Genomic DNA, 16,258 nt, shown 5'->3' with positions numbered 1-16,258 from the left:
TCTCCTCCCTGCTTTTGCTCTCTCACTATCTCTGTCTTTCTCTCAAATAAATGAATAAAATCTTAAAAAAAAAAACTGAAAGATCAATAAAAATTTTTTCCCCAAAAGTCATCCCCCTCAAAATGAGTCATCTTATGTCTAGCCATCCTTACAATGTCTGTCAAATTACAGCATATCTCTCAAATGTGGAACTTTATCTTCAAATAAAGTCCTATTTGTGGGAGATACTTTAGGAAAACGTATCTCAACTAATGTAGTTTGGATGATTAGAAGATCACCTAACAATCAAGAAAAAAGAAATTTAACACCAGTTCAGTTATTCTAAGGATGAGACCAAACAATCACAATTGCCAGTTATTATTAAAAACAACTCTTTAAAAAAGTAATAGTGCCAGTGGCTGTATAATAGACATAACACATATACAGCCCCTGGACAAATAAAACCAACCACTCTAATGTTATAGCAATAGGTACTTGGGTCTTAGGGTAAAATACCCAGGCACTACACTATAGATTCAAAAAGTTTCATATTTCAAACAACACAAAAGGAAATGAGTATGACATATGGACCAGAAAACTATAATAGGACTCAAAAAGCTAATATTCTAATGATAATAAAGTCACTGATGTCCAAGTACATTTGACGAGTATAAATGCTATTCATTCATGAAACGTTAGGAGAGAAAATGAGGGAGTACCTTATATTTAGATATCTCATAAGCAGCACCATAAGTAAATGTCTTCAAGTTAAAGATAAAATCTAAGATTCAAGTAAAATATGGCCCATATTAAATATCTATGACCTGGTCAACTGAAACAGCTATCACCATTCAGTGATAAAATTTAGCTAAAACTTCTTATTCTTTTCAAGTTCCAATTCACTTTTTGAATTATTTTGCCCACAGAGGTTAAGGCAAACAATCACATTAATTTAAACATTAACAACTACCATTGGGAATGAATTTTTTTGAGAAGACTAAAAAAGTCATGTTACCAAGATGTTTTAATAGGAAACCTTGGAAAGACAGGTCTTTAATATCAACAGAAATATTTTCTTACATCCAGGCAGGATTAGGACTATCACCTTATCACGACTCCAGACAAAACAATCCTCTGGTCCATTAAATTTTTAGATTTGAGTCCTAAGTCTGAGACGGAGAGATAATCTTTCCAAAACAAGAAGCCTCTCATGAGCTCAACCTAGTGAAGGCCCTAAATGTAACAGGCCAGTGGCTAACACCTAGTAATTGGCCACACTAGCCCTCTATGGCCACGCCCTGCACCCTGCCTCTGCCTCTAGCTTTTCCTCATTCCCCTTGAGACTGCTCAGAGCTCCTTGCCAAGGTCTGGCATGGCCATAAACTGCTCAGGAGTTTTGCTGATGCAATTCCTTTTTTTCCTCAGGCTTGCTCCCGAGGCTCTTATTTTTAACTTCATTTCACCACAGTGAATGCATGAATTTTGCCTCCAACAATAATTGAAACAGCTTCAAGACTTGGCCTTTTACTCTGCCGGTATTGCTGCTGATCCATGCTCAAGCAGGGCCGTAGAGAGCACCCGGCGCAGCCACGGTGGAAGGAATCGAGTAACCTCCTGAAACAACATGTGGAATACAGGACTCTCACCAGGACATTGGTCTGGCAGCTGCTGAGGCCAAGAGCCAGCCGCTCAAGGTGCCAATGTCTTCCTCTGGAGGCTCATGACATTAACTGTTAGCCATGGCTGAAAGTACAGAGCTAAATGAAAGATTCATTCCCGATCCAAATTACCTCTCTCTTCACAATGATGGGGCAGGAGGTGTTTACTAAAGTCTACATTGTTTTGCTTTTGCTTATTCACACAGAAAACACAGGAAACCATCAAAATGTGGTTTAAAGGATGGTAACTGCACGACAAGCAGAAACTGCACTGTTTCTGACTGTAAGAAGCTTCCCACTTCTAGGATTACCCTTTCCCTCAAACCTTTCTTTAGGATCCTCAGAATTTCTCCCATATGTCAGGGTATCCCAACACTGGAACTCAAACCTCTATCAGCACAGGCCACACCTCCCTTATGCTTACAGGCTGTCATAGTACACACAGCCAGTGGAGGCCACTATCAGACTAACTAATCTTGAAAATCAATCTTCAGTTGAGAGACCGGAGGTCTGGAGGTTATTAAGAAAGCTACAGTGCTACAATTCTATAAACTGAATTGTATTAATACAATGAAATACTGGATTATAAAACACCCTTTTAACTTAAAAGACTGTAATAATAAAAATCTCTAGTTGAGAAAGGAGCGATTTGATATAAAAAAAAGGGTAAACACACTGATAAATTATATCCTAACATATAACTTTAAGTTCCTGAGAAGTGCTACTATTATATCACACAACTTTAAACTGTAGTCTCTATTACTAAATGAAACTCAGTGTGAAATCAAACGAGGATCCGAGCTCAAAGAAAATGTGGCCTTACTGAGCTCACGTATACTCACCTGATCTGGTATGTTTTCCTTCACACGGGTCCAAGCCCCGGCTTTATACAAATACTGGGCTGGGCTCAGAAATTTTGCCCTATATTCAGAATTCACCTTCCTAACAGAAACGAAAATGAGAGTAAATATTTCACCATGTTGATCATCTAAATACATGATATTTTTCTTCTAAAATACACACCCAAGTCTTTGATGTCTCCAAGGAGTAAGCTTCTTTTTAGGCTGGTTTGACTCTTTTGATTCCATCTCTGCTTCTAATTTTAAAGGATCATCTGTTTTATTACACTAAAATGGAAATAATTTAAACATTTTATGTTTAAAATAGATTATACATTAAAGTGAAAACATAAATGTCATAAAATATGATCAGACAATCGTATTATAATTCTGTTTGTGGAAGTAAAGATAACCTAAAAGTCGCAAGCAATCAACAGGGAAGTTTTGAAACTAGTATATCTGGTTGGTTTTTTGAAGTATAGCTGAGGATTTGGTTCACTTTATAACAAAGACTTTTATATCCTTAGCTAGGAAAAAAAAACCTTTTAATTAACAAATAAACATCTAAAAAAAAAAAAACCTCAATGTTACTACCTATTAAACAGTGCTTTTACATTTGCCTTTGATATTCTAAATTTATATTTAATTGTGTTACAGTAATTAAGTAGGATCCACACCCAGTGTGGAGCCCAATGCGGGCTTGAACTTGTGACCCTGAGCTCAAGACCTGAGATGTGATCAAGAGTCAGATGCTTAACAGATTGAGCCAGCTATGTGCCCCTAGTGTTACAGTAATTACATATAAGGTCCCACTGAGTAAGTTAGCAACCACATTGCTTTACTGAATAACTTAACCATTTTTTTCTGCCTGATATCACAAATCCAAAAATATGTATATATGTGTATCTACAGAAATATAGATGCCAATTTACTTTTAGTCATAGTATTTTCTATTTTTAGAACCCATAAAGTATTTATTAACTATAACATGCCAGAAGATTTGAAAATAGGACTTATACCCCATTTACCTATAATTTACAATAATTTTAACCTGACACTGTAACTTAAATGAGATGTAGTTTCAGAGGCAGGCATTTGTACATGCTGAGGTAAATCACATAATTTAGACTAGCTGTAATTTGCCACGCTGAAGCTTTGGTTTAAAAATGCATGTATACGTACTTTAACTAAATAAAGAAATAACATAAAACATAACATAACATAACATAAAAAAGGGGGCACCTGGGTGGCTCAGTCCATTAAGCATCAAACTTGATCTCAGCTCAGGTCTTGATCTCAGGGTCCTAAGTTCACGCCCTGAGTTGGGCTCCACACCCAAAAACAAAAAGACAAATAAACAAAAATAAAAAAAAAAAATACATGTATGTATGTGTGTTTGTGTTTGATCTCCATTATTTAAAGTATATATTTCTATCTTTACTGTTACCCCTATAGCTCACATTACTGTAAGACCAATCATTTGCTATTAGATATCACAGACTTAACTACCGTATTGCCAAGCACTTGACACAGTATTATATTTATTTAGTTATATCTCTGTTTCCCCCTTAGCCCAAAAGCTGTGTCGGGCTTAGTGTGGTTATCGCTGTATTTTCAGTACCTACCTAGTGCCTGGCTCCCATTAAGTGCTTAATGAAGATGTGACACTTAATGAACTAACAAATGAATTACTAAACTAGCTAAAACCAAAAATCTCAGGTAGTGTTTGGTAAAAGAAAACATGTAGAGTCTAAAATTCCAAGTTTTTTATTTTGTTTAAAGTTAAGAGGGGGCACCTGGGTGGCTCAGTCGTTAAGCGTCCGCCTTCAGCTCAGGTCATGATCCCAGGGTCCTGGGATCAAGCCCTACATCGGGCTCCCTGCTCAGCAGGAAGCCTGCTTTCCTGCTTGCAATCCCCCTGCTTGTGTTCCTCCTCTCGCTTTCTTGATCTTCTGCCAAATAAAAAATAAATATTTAAAGTTAAGAATTGATGAATACCTTCTCTTCAGGAGATACTGCTTCAAAATTTTCATTCTCTTTCAAATCATTTCTTAATTTTGGTTCTTTCACTGGAGATAGACCCTTGAAATTTCTTCTGTACTCAGTTTCATGGATGATTGAGTTACCTTTGAATTGTGGAACAAATTTGCTTTTATTGTGGAAAACCTTAAAACAAAAATTACTTTAGTTTAGTTTTTTTGCTGATTAAGTATAGAAAACTTAGTTTTTCAAATGCTTTAAGAATTTCACATATAAAGTTGAATTATACGATACCAAGAAAATTATATAACTGTTTATAATTCCATTTAATATAGCTAATTAACATCCAAGGGACAACAAAAGCAAAAATAGACAAAATGGACAGCATCAAACTAAAAAACTTCCTTACAGTAAAAAACAAATAAACAAACCAACAACAACAACAAAGAGGCAACCTGTGGAATGGGAGAAAATAACTGCAAACACTACCTCTAATAGGTTAATATTCAAAATATACAAGGAACTCAAGCAATCTGATAGCAAGAAAACCACCTGATATTAAAAATAGGCAAGGGAGGGGCACCTGAGTGGCTCAGTCAGTTAAGCATCTGAGTCTTGATTTCAGCTCAGGTCATGATCTCAGGGTCCTGAGACTGAGCACAAGAGTCTGCTCAAGGATCCTCTCTCTCTCTCTCCCTCTGTCCTCCTCCTCCCCCATTTGCTCTCTTCTCTGAAATGAAAAAAATCTTTGAAAAATTTTTTAAAAAATAAAAATGGACAAAGGACATAAAAACAGACATAGACCTCAATGAACAGAATAGAAAGCCCAAAAATAACCTTATGAATGAATAAATACTCAATTAATTTACAACAAAGGAGCCAAAAATATTCAATAGGGAAAGTATAATCACTCAATAAATGGTGTTAGGAAAACTGGACAGTCACATGCAAAAGAAGAAAACTGGACCCTGTCAACCCAAAATGGGTCAAAGATGTGAACATAAGGACTGAAACTATAAAACTCCTAGAAGAAAACATAGGTAGTAAACTCCCTGACATTGGTGTTGACAATGATTTTTTGGTTATGACACCAAAAGCAAAGGCAATAAAAGCAAAAATAAACAAGTGGGGCTGCATCAAACTAAAAAGCTTTTGTACAGCAAAAGCAAGCCCCAACAAAGTGAAAAGGCAATAATGGAATGGGAGAAGATATTTGCAAATCATAAATCTGGTAAGGGGTTAATATCCAGAATCATAAAGAACTCTTACAACTCAGTAGAAAAGCAAAAAGCTGATTAAGAAATGGGCAGAGGAAGTGAACAAACATTTCTCCAAAGAAGACATATAGATGGCCAACAGGTATATGAAAAGTTACTCAACATCAGGGTGCCTGGGTGGCTCAGTCAGTAAGCGTCTGCCTTCGGCTCAGGTCATGATCCCAGCGTCCTGGGATTGAGTCCCACATAGGGCTCCCTGCTTGGCGGGAAGTCTGCTTCTCCCTCTCCCAATCCCCCTGCTTGTATTCCCTGTCTCACTGTCTCTCTCTCTCTTTGTCAAATAAATAAATAAAATCTTAAAAAAAAAAAAAAAGGTACTCAACATCAATAATCATCAGGGAAATGTAAATCAAAACCACAATGAAGTATCACCTCACACCTGTTCAAATAGCTATTATCAAAAATACAAAAGATAACAAGCATTGGCAAGGATGTGGATAAAAGGGAAACCTCTTACACTGTTGGTAGGAATGTAAATTAGTACAGTCATTATGAAAAACAATATGGACGTTCCTCAAAAAATTAAAAATAGAACTACCCAACAATTCTACTTCTGGGTACATTTCTGAAGGAAATGAAATCAGTATCTCAAAGAGATATCTGCATTCCCACATTCATTGCAGCATTATTCACAATAGTCAAGATGGAGAATCAACCTAAGTGTCCACCAATAGATGAGTGAATAAAGAAAACGATACATATACACAATTAGAGGAATACCATTCAGCCTTAAAAAAGAAGGAAATACTGTCATTTGCAACAAAATGGATGAACCTGGAGAACATATGCTAAGTAAAATAAGCCAGGCACAGAAAGACAAATGGAGCAGATCTCACTTATATTGGAATCTAAGTAAATGGAACTCAGACACAGAGAGTACAGTAGTGGTTACCATGGTCTAGGGGGTGGGAGAAATGGGAAGATGCATGTCGAAGAGTACAAAGCTCCAGTATGCAGATTAAGTAAGCTCTGGAGATCTAAGGTACGACACAGGGACTAAAGTTAATACTACTATATTATATACTTGAAATTTGCTAAGAGAGTAGAGCTTAAGACACACACACACACACACACACACTCACACACACACAAAAAGGTATTATTATTATTATTAGCAATACCTATTTATTAAATGTGTTAATTAGCATGATTGAGGTATTTTACAATGTATATGCATATCAAAACATTACATGTATACTATAAATGTATATGTATCACAGGTTGTCAATTATACCTCAGTAAAGCTGGGAAAAAATCCAAAGATCAACTTTTTACACTCATTACTGAATAATAGTTCCTATAATAAAAATAACAATGAATTCTTGTACACTGAAAAGAAATTTTAAAAATTTAAAAAAAAAAATGTTTAAGCAAAAAAAAAAAAAAAAAAAAACCCAGAACCATATCTTTTCTCCCCAAAGTTTCCCACCTCTCCCTCCCATCAGTATGGTAATAAGTAAAATAGGCATATTTTAATGATATGAACATAGACATTCACTATATAAGGCAATTCTGTTGTTAGCTCTACAGGTTTTTTCCCTTCTTGATATGAATTTTTTTTTTGTCCTCCAAAAAGAGAAGATTCTTAACATTTTTAAATGTCTGATGTGTTCATTTGTTCTGTTTCTCTCCTTTGCTTATCTTTAGCTTAATGTAAGGGGAAAAAATTAGGTAATTATTGTTTGTATTTTTATTTTTTTAAAGATTTTACTTATTTACTTGTCAGAGAGAGAGAGTGCGTACAAGCAGGGAGAACAGCAAGCAAAAGGAGAAGCAAGCTCCCTGCTGAGCAAGGAGTCTGATGGGGAACTCACCCCAGGACTCCAGGATCATGACCTGAGCTGAAGGCAGATGCCCAACCGGCTAAGCTACCCAGGCATCCCTATGTTTTTATTTTTAGATATTTCTTTTTATCTTTAATATTTTATAATATGGTGTCGATTTTATAGTATATTACCACTGTCCACAAAGAAAGAAAAAGGAAAAGATACGGAGCACAAATAAGCTGTATTACCGCTTTACAATGCTGACTAGTGCATCTTCGCACAGATCAAATCCACAGTATCTTTTTCCTGAGTATAACACCTCAAGGACTTTTCTGCCAAAAATTGTTCAGACTCCTTTACATATTAATACAAGACATCCTTTCAGAAAACAGGTGTTTGATAAAATAGAACTGAATAGCTTTAGAGGTTCCCTATCAACAAGCATTGTAAATTTCCATCACATGGCTCTTCAATCCAGACCCTGAAACTGATACGCTTTGAATTAACAAAGAGCATTTGCTTCCCCCCGAAATTATTTGAAACCTTCACTGATGAAAGCAATGAAGCTACAAGTGAAGGTATCGCCAGCGGTTTATTTTATACTATACTTTGAAGCCTATAAAAAGAGAATTTCTACACAATGTTTCCACTGAAATACGTAACAGCTGTCAGTGGAGCTTTGATTTGAATCAGCTTCAGCATAAAGGTGAAATGCTCTACAAAAACTGAACAATTACAATTTTCAGGCAGTAAGTAATTTTGTAGGTACACTTAATATTCAAGAACACTTGGGAGCCCGCAAAAAAAGTACTGTTCCTATTGACTAGATTCACAAAAGGTTCAAACATCACCTCATGCTATTTTATATGTTCCCAAAAATGTTATACAAATTTCAGTTTTTTTAGAAAACTGAATAACAAGTAAGCAAGCCCAAAGCCAACACAATTTATTGGCTCCCAGGTATTATTATCTTAATATTATCGCCTTGGTGAATCTACCCTCTCAGTCCTCAGGGGTATATAGATTACAAGTGAATGTTGAGATAGAAGAGAAAATGAGGGTATATGAAGGGGTGTGATTGTTTATAAAGAAAAATGCCAAGATCATGAGGAAGAAAATTCTAAGCTATCACAGGCCTATGCAGATATTCTAAATGAGATATTTCCTTACCAGGGCCTAGAAGTATGGTTAAGAACATAAATGAGATGGTAGTAAAACAACAGAGTATTTATTAGCAATGGTTGTCCAGAACCAAAAACTGTGTACAGGTGCAATGAAATCTAATATCACATTTAGTTATCATCATAGCTTTTGAATTTCATAAATATAGTTAAAATGACAGTTCCTATTACTGCTCAATTGATACAAAAGCCAGATTATGTATCTTATCTTACTTTTAACATATTTTGTATTTATTAAAATATCCAAAGCAGTTATGCTTTTCTTGCAAGACAGAAAACATGCAACATATTAGTCAACAAGCACAGTATTTTAGATTAAAAACAATTTTAATAATTTTTTTATTGAATAAAAAAAGTGTCACAGCATGCAGAAACTTACCAGGCATCAAGTTTCATTACCCTGTCTCATATTTAGTGTGTGTGATGGGTCTGGCAACAATGATCATCAGTAGCCTAGGACAGTATCATATTACTACTATAAATCAGAAGTAATAGAATGGTTTTAGCAAGAATCTCATTTTCACTTTTCTAGAATCTACCTCCAGGCCTACTTAAGTATCTAATTTCTTTTAGCTCTTAGTTCTGTGTAAATCTGCATCACTCTCATCAGATGATGATACTTAAAAATGTATTACATCCATTAAACTACCTGATTGGCTGCAAAAACTGGAGCAGTCTCTTTAGGGGTCTTCCAAACAAACTGCCTTTGATATTCAGAATTCCTCAAGACATCGCGTGAAGGAACAACGGTCAATCCTGCTTTCTTCCGAAGAACTCTATCCAACTGTTAGGGAAAGAAAAATCCCACCCAGAGTCATTAAAAGGTTCTATTCAAACTTTCTCTTGTGCTATGGTAAAACAAAAACAAAAACAACAAAAAAAACCATATAACATGAAATCCACCCTCTTAACAAATTTCTAAGTATACAGTATTGTTAAATACATGCACACTGTTGTATAGCAGACTTTGTTCAATTGATAAATAATCTCTCTTTTAAACAAACTATTTAAAATTCCTTTCTTACTACTCTCAAGGAATTTTATTTCTTAATTTCTGTACATTCCAGAAAAAGATAGCATCTTTCAGCCCCTTCCTACGAATTATTCATAATTAGACCTATTACTAAGAAACAGCAGCACCTCGCCTCATCCACACGTTGCTTCTGGACACCCTTCCCCGGCCCACCGCTTACACATCACCTTCCTTGATTCTACCGTGCCCCCTTGGCTTTCACAACAAGACACGGATTCTTCACTTCTGATTGCCTCTCCGTGGCTCCAGTGGACATGAAATGGGGAAGCAGCAGTGGACTGGCAAAAAACGTGGGAGGCAGTGAGATGTCTGCTCAGGTCTCTGCAGCCTATGCTTATGTGCTTGCAGGGACCTTCTCCAGGCCAGGTGTGACATAAGAGAGCAGAACTCCAAGATCTTGGAGATGCAGCCAGAACTGCCCTTCCTTTTGCATTTTGTCAATAGCGATTCTGTTTGTTTACACAATAAGAAATTGAAAAGGGCCTAGGTAGAAGTCAGCTTACCACCCCTGCCAGAGGTAATGGCTTACTACTCCCTTTTGTCTCAATCTGATCTCTCCCTTAGGACTGTAGTGCTGATACAGGATGAATAAAATCCAGAAGCAGACTATCCATTCAATGAAGAGATATCTTAGTATAACAGGTACAAAATGGCAACTCTTAAGAGTAGAATTTCCAAAAACTAAAGCCAACAGTCTCTTAACTATTCTAGAAGACATTAGATAAGAAAACAATGGAAAATTTTTAAGCACAAAATGTAGTCTTACTGAAATGATGAAATTTACAAAGAATTCTATGCTTTCAAAAAGAAATACAGTGAATATACCTACCCTGTTATCTACTTTTTCTGAATGCAGGCCCTCATTTTCATTAACTGGTATATGGTTTGCTATTACATCTGCATCATTTTCCACAATATCTGAAGCCCCTTCAGCTCTGGAGTCTGTAGAGTGAGATCTGGTTCTTTTGGGAACCCTGGAGGCTTCTAGTGCAAGAACTCTTTCTTGGTTAACATCTTCTTTTTGTTCTCCCTTCTGTGATTCTGTTATTTCTGCGGCTTCAGGTTTTGGGGATGTAGCCACATCACTCTCTGAGATTGCTCCATTCCACTCAAGAGACTTTGAAATCTGTGCGTCATGATAAGGGACTCTTCTTTTTGAAATAAAACTTGGCTCTCTTGTGATTCCTACAAAATATAGTGTAAAAAAACTGCAGCTACTAAAGTATAAAGTTATAAAGATAATTTTTCATAACACTTATGAGAGAAGAAATGGAATTGAAAATTCAGGTGAGATACAGTGTCCTTCAAGTGGCATACAAAAAAGATAGGTATAGTTTGTCGACATAAAATCTTTAACTTTGCTTTTAAAAAAGTACTGAAAGTTTGACAAGAAAAAAAATTAAAAATTGGGGTCACAGTGTTCGAGTTAGCCTAACATAAGTCACTAGAATTGCAACGTGACAGGCCTAGCAAGCCAGGCAGGACATGTTGCCTCCGTTTCTAATTTCTTTCCTGTGCTACTTAACAGAACAATGGGCCCTGGTACTGTCAAAATTTGGAACTTTTCACAAAGCTGCTCTTATGCACAGTTGACCAAGTAGAGAAGGGATGAGATGTCATTATGCTGGATCTTGGTTCTACACTTGCCTTGATTTCCTGAGAATTAAAGAGAATGAACCCTTTTAACAGGCGCTAAGATACTATTTCTCTATATTTCTGCCTGGCAAGCAAATGTCCAAAAAACTTAACCTTCTACCCAAGTAAGAGGAGCTCTGTGGAATGACAGTAACTGAGATACTGTCCTAGTTTGGGGCCATTCTTTAAATAGAAGGCTGTGCAGGGTAAGGAAGAAAGAGTAAGACTAGAGGGAAGGAGAGGGAAGGTGGCCTGAAAATCTGGCATGACATAAACCCACACAGTTCTTTAGCCTCTGTGACAGATGTTTTGGCCATTGAAACCAGGGTCGCCCCCCTTACAATGCTTCCCTAGACTAGTGGCCTTCAAACTGGGTGCATATGTGTCTGGAGGCAAACGGAGACATTGTGCGGGATAAGCAGAAACAGGCCGCTTAAGGGCATCATTTTGCATATCCTAACTCTATATGCACTATTTCCCAACATTTGTCTGCTTGAAAGACGCACCTGCCATCTGTAGTCATCATTCCCACCCGGGCTTTCCCACTTCTCAAAAGGGAGACACACCTCTCAGCTAGCCCCAAGGAACAAAAAATTCTCCTAGGTGTGGAGGATAAACAAAGGGACAATTCAAGAAAGAATTCACTACTGAGAATATCTGAAAGCAAAGCAAAGAAAGCAGAGATTACAAATAACAAAGAGTGCCTTATTTCATTCAGGTCCACGCCTTTCCCACCTATCTAACTTAGAATTAAAATTCAGGAGTAAGAGTGATGGCATGTGAAATTGTTGTGAAATGAACACATTTATAGGAATTGAAAAACAAAGTTAGATTTTTTTCTCAAAGAAAATATTCTATTTTGCCTTATTAGTTTGCCAATGAGGACTGACTTTACCAATTATATAATGAATATTTACCAAAAATTGAATGAGCTACACTGGCAGCTCAAAAGTTTTAACAAAACATATATGAAATATATGCACAATACTCAATATGCTGGAAATCATATCCTTTGAAACTATTTGTTACACTTACAATTAAAAACATTAAATATCAACTTAAAAATGTGGAAGGATACAAAGACTTTCTAAACTCTCTTAAGGGATCTGAAAGCAAAAAAGTTTGAAGACCATTGCCCTAGACTTCCCTTTGCTTTAACACAGAGAGGCTTCTGGTAGAATAGCAAAATAAAAGGGGAAAGTTCTCAAGTGGTCTGTCCTTCTCTTCCAGCATCAGCAAAAACACAGGAAGGGGAAAAAATACATTATGTTAACAGAACATCCAGCCAACCCTAAGTAAAACTGCTGCTACTCCTTTCTGAACTTCCTGGAGTTCTCGCTCTGCTCTTCCCCTTTACTTAATATTTCCATTAATATACCTCCCCTAGACCGGTACTGCCTTCATAATGTACCATACTCCAAAGTGGCCTTGCTCCCAGTCTTGTTTCAACACACCCTCAAATGTAGTTGATCTAAGCGCAAATGTCTTCAAGGCAACAATCTGGTTAACTCCGGTGTCGTAACAGGCCCTCAGTGGAATATCTACACTTTAAGATTTACTTTGGATTAATCTAATGGGCCTCAGATTTGTAGAATTTTGAGTCATTTGGAGGATTCTGAGCACCACCTTGCCCAAGAAGCAGGGACATCCACTGGCTGAAGTCAGGCTCTGCGCAAAGTATCCTGATGCTTCAGAGGAACCCAGAGCCACTCACTCGAGTCCACTCTTCCTTTTGTTCTCCAAACCTAATTCTAGAAACACTCTTCTCATTTTACTAACTTCCCAGGCTTGCAAAAATTATACTTATTTCCTGTCTTTTTTTCTCCTGGCTTCAAATATCTAATATTTGGGGGGACATATTCAAGTACTCTCAGATGTGGGGCCCCAAGCACTCATCTGTATAGATGCGCCTGGCCCTTAATAGAGCCATGTTTTCAAATCCAGGCCGGGTGTGGATTTCAAATCATGGTTTTGCCACTTACTATGAACTCTGGGAAAGCTACTTAATCTAAGTTTCCCTTCCTGAAGACCTTGGGAGTACACCTCCCAGGTTTGTCTGCTCTCAGCTTTCATGTATCAGCTCAAATATTACCTCCTCAAAAAGGCCTTTCCTTGCCATCAATCCAGCCCTCCCACCAGTTACGTATATGCTAGCCTATAACAACCTGAAATCCCCTGGTTTACTTATTGAGTTACTTTTTTACTGTTTTTCCCTAGAGTTAGAGTCTTTGTCTGGTTCAAGGCTATCTCCCTAGAAGTTAGGATTAGTCCAGGTCTATAGGAAGCCCTCAATAAATATTTGCTAAAAAAAAAAATGGCTGAACGATGCTTCACAATTTTTAAACATTTTGCAAACTTAACCCCAAGGTTTATTTAAGCTATAATGACTATTAGTTTGTTCAACTTACCTAATTGATCTGATCTAAGTCCAGCCCATGGGTACCTTCTCCCCACTGACGGATTATAAGACTCTGACAAATAGGACTTTTTCCACAGAAAGTTTCTCTGGTACTCACTCAGACCCTGTAATACAAAAGACAATTTGAGTACAATGCAATTAATGGATGTTTTAAAGAAGACATGAGCAAAAATAATTTCTGAACCACTACAGAGTTAAAAGTTGAAAGAAGTTGATAAACACACAAGAACTCCTTGATAGCAGCTACTGCTTATCTAGCCCCATGTTAAGCAGTTCACACATATTCTATCCTTTAATCCTCACAACCATCTGAGGCAGATACCAGCAGGAATCTGAGCTTCTGAGTGGTTACCTGTTTGCTGGGTGTCTGATTCCAAAGCCTGGGCTCTTGTCTGATAACAGGTGACAATCCAAATCCTCGTCATTATAATTATCCTAACTAATTAAGTTATCAGTGTGTACACAATATCATGTATAATGCCTTGTACCTTCCGAAATTTTGAAAAGTCTACCAAAGAAAGACAAATTTCCCTCCCATTCTGGATATAAGCCCTTAAGATAAAAGAATAAAACAGGGTTTGTGAAATGCTGTGGCCAGGTGTCACACTGATGGGTGTCTGACAGCCACCACCTACCTAAAACTTATGCACAACTATGAACAATGTGTATTTCTTACACCCTATCCTTACATTGTCAAGGTCCCACTTCTCACTCCTTTAAAAGACATAGGCAATTTAAAGTTTTAAAGGGTAGGTAGGGGGCAGGGGTTAAAAGCATAAGCTGTGAAACTGGGCCACAGGTGTCCCAATCTGAAGCCACCTTAGATCTCATTACAAAGTGCCCTCCTTCCATCTACTCCCGTGTCCTCCAAAATCAGTCTCTCTTAACACCAACTACCGCTTCCACACTGCACTAACTTGGAAGTGTGTGCGAGCGGAGAGGGAGCTAGGTGGAGGAGACAATCATCCTCCAGGATCGTGACTGGCAGGCTCGGAAACTGGCAGGCTCTGCGGGGCCCAGGAGCGCCGCGCAGAAAGCCAGCGAGGCCCCCGCGCCCCGCACCCGCCCCGCCACGACTCCCCCCAGCAGCCTTCAGATCCGGAGACCACGGCCTCACCTTGAAGCGCACCGGCATGTCGCCCGGTGCTGAGGCCCCCGCCACTCCGACAGTTAACGGGACAAAAAGCCCCGTAGGGGCGGGGCGACAACAGTCGGTTCCCTAGCAAAATCCCAGGCCTGGCGTCCCCGACTACGCGCCGGCGCACTCTGCGCTTTCCTCCTTGAGCCCTGTCGCTCTGCCTTTCCCCTCCCATTCTGCGGCCTAAGAACCAATAGAGGCTCGGAGGACTTCTTGCCGTCGTTAAGATTTGACCAATCAGTGCCCGAAAAGAAGACGCCCGCCTCCCGTGACAAATCCCGGGGACTAACAGAAATGGCGGGCGGAAGACTGGCCAATGAGGTTCCCGGAACCGGGGTGGGTGGGGCCTCGCGGGAGCTTCGTCCTGGAGAGAGCTTTGCGGCTCCTGGCCTTGCGGGTCCTGTGTGACAATGGGTCTACCGACTAGTGGGATTCGTGTGTCGCAGGCTCGCTGGGCCGGGTTCGTGACGTCATAAAACATGAAGGTGTGTTCTTAATTCCAAATCTGTGACGAAACAGAAATGTTTCTTTTTCTGATATGAAAATGTTCAGGTCTATTCTGAATACCCGTTCCTCCAACTGACAGCCATGTTACACTACTTCCTGTCACATCAAAAGAGGTCGGCAAATAACAAAAAGTAGTAAAATTGACATTACAAGAGTCACCCTGTAATCTTCTGGGAAGATTCTGGGAAGTAGAAGTGGATGTAGTTGGAAAGAAGTACATGGGATTCTCTTGGGGTACTGGTAATATTCAGTTATTTTGACCTGGTTATTGATGATTTGAATATTTCTTTATAACTTTTGTTAAACTTTGCATATATGTTTTATTATGCAATGTCCTGTATTATGTTATATTTTAAAATAATGTGGAAAAAACAGTGGCATAATAATACTTACCCTAGAGTTTGTGCAACAACCCTACTACAGCATTTGTTATTTAGTGGGTACAAAATGAATAGGAATTCCCTTGGGGAAAAAAAAAGGGGGGTCAGCAAAAAATAAATATTGCTTAGGCAGACCAAAAAAATTTTTAGTGACTCTTGAAAGAGAAACTGCTCACTTCCAGTGATGGTCTTGCCTCCTACTACTCTGCCCCACCAAAAAAAAAAAAAAAAAAAAAAAAAAAAAGGCACATAGAGCTCTTATGTTAGAAACATGAATGATGCTTGTGAGTCTCAACTTCCAAAGCTTCAGCATTGTCTCTCCTCTCACTCATTTTAAAAATAAAATTCCATCTGATTATAATAGATTGCTGCCATCATCAATAAATATTCCTCCAGATTCTACCACTGACAGAACATGGAAAAGAAATAAATTGTCCAGACAGTTGTCTAATATACTTGCAGAAGA

General features: G+C 38.1%; 1 protein-coding gene across 4 annotated transcripts in view; it reads right to left on the bottom strand.

Moving 5' to 3' along the window:
* The window catches only part of MDM1 (Mdm1 nuclear protein), a 31,260-nt gene extending 16,209 nt beyond the window's left edge, over positions 1 to 15,051 (bottom strand). For 3 of the 4 annotated variants that reach the window (XM_032854867.1, XM_032854868.1, XM_032854869.1), the window contains exons 1-7: positions 14,885 to 15,045; positions 13,757 to 13,871; positions 10,543 to 10,898; positions 9,330 to 9,464; positions 4,475 to 4,642; positions 2,661 to 2,764; positions 2,480 to 2,579 (exon numbers count right to left, since the gene is read on the bottom strand). In XM_032854867.1, coding sequence (XP_032710758.1) covers positions 2,480 to 2,579; positions 2,661 to 2,764; positions 4,475 to 4,642; positions 9,330 to 9,464; positions 10,543 to 10,898; positions 13,757 to 13,871; positions 14,885 to 14,902 — 996 coding nt within the window. In that variant the 5' untranslated portion in view covers positions 14,903 to 15,045. Of the gene's footprint in view, positions 1 to 2,479; positions 2,580 to 2,660; positions 2,765 to 4,474; positions 4,643 to 9,329; positions 9,465 to 10,542; positions 10,899 to 11,051; positions 11,370 to 13,756; positions 13,872 to 14,884 lie in introns of those variants that run through there. The other variant, XM_032854870.1, reaches the window with a different exon arrangement.
* Positions 15,052 to 16,258: the final 1,207 nt, after the last annotated feature.

This window comes from Lontra canadensis, unplaced genomic scaffold (genome assembly GCF_010015895.1).
Source record: "Lontra canadensis isolate GAN:19392208 unplaced genomic scaffold, GSC_riverotter_1.0 scaffold9, whole genome shotgun sequence".
Taxonomy (NCBI): Eukaryota; Metazoa; Chordata; class Mammalia; order Carnivora; family Mustelidae; genus Lontra; species Lontra canadensis.
The sequence above is the reverse complement of the archived record's forward strand: the minus strand, read 5'-3'. Positions and strand labels throughout refer to the sequence as shown.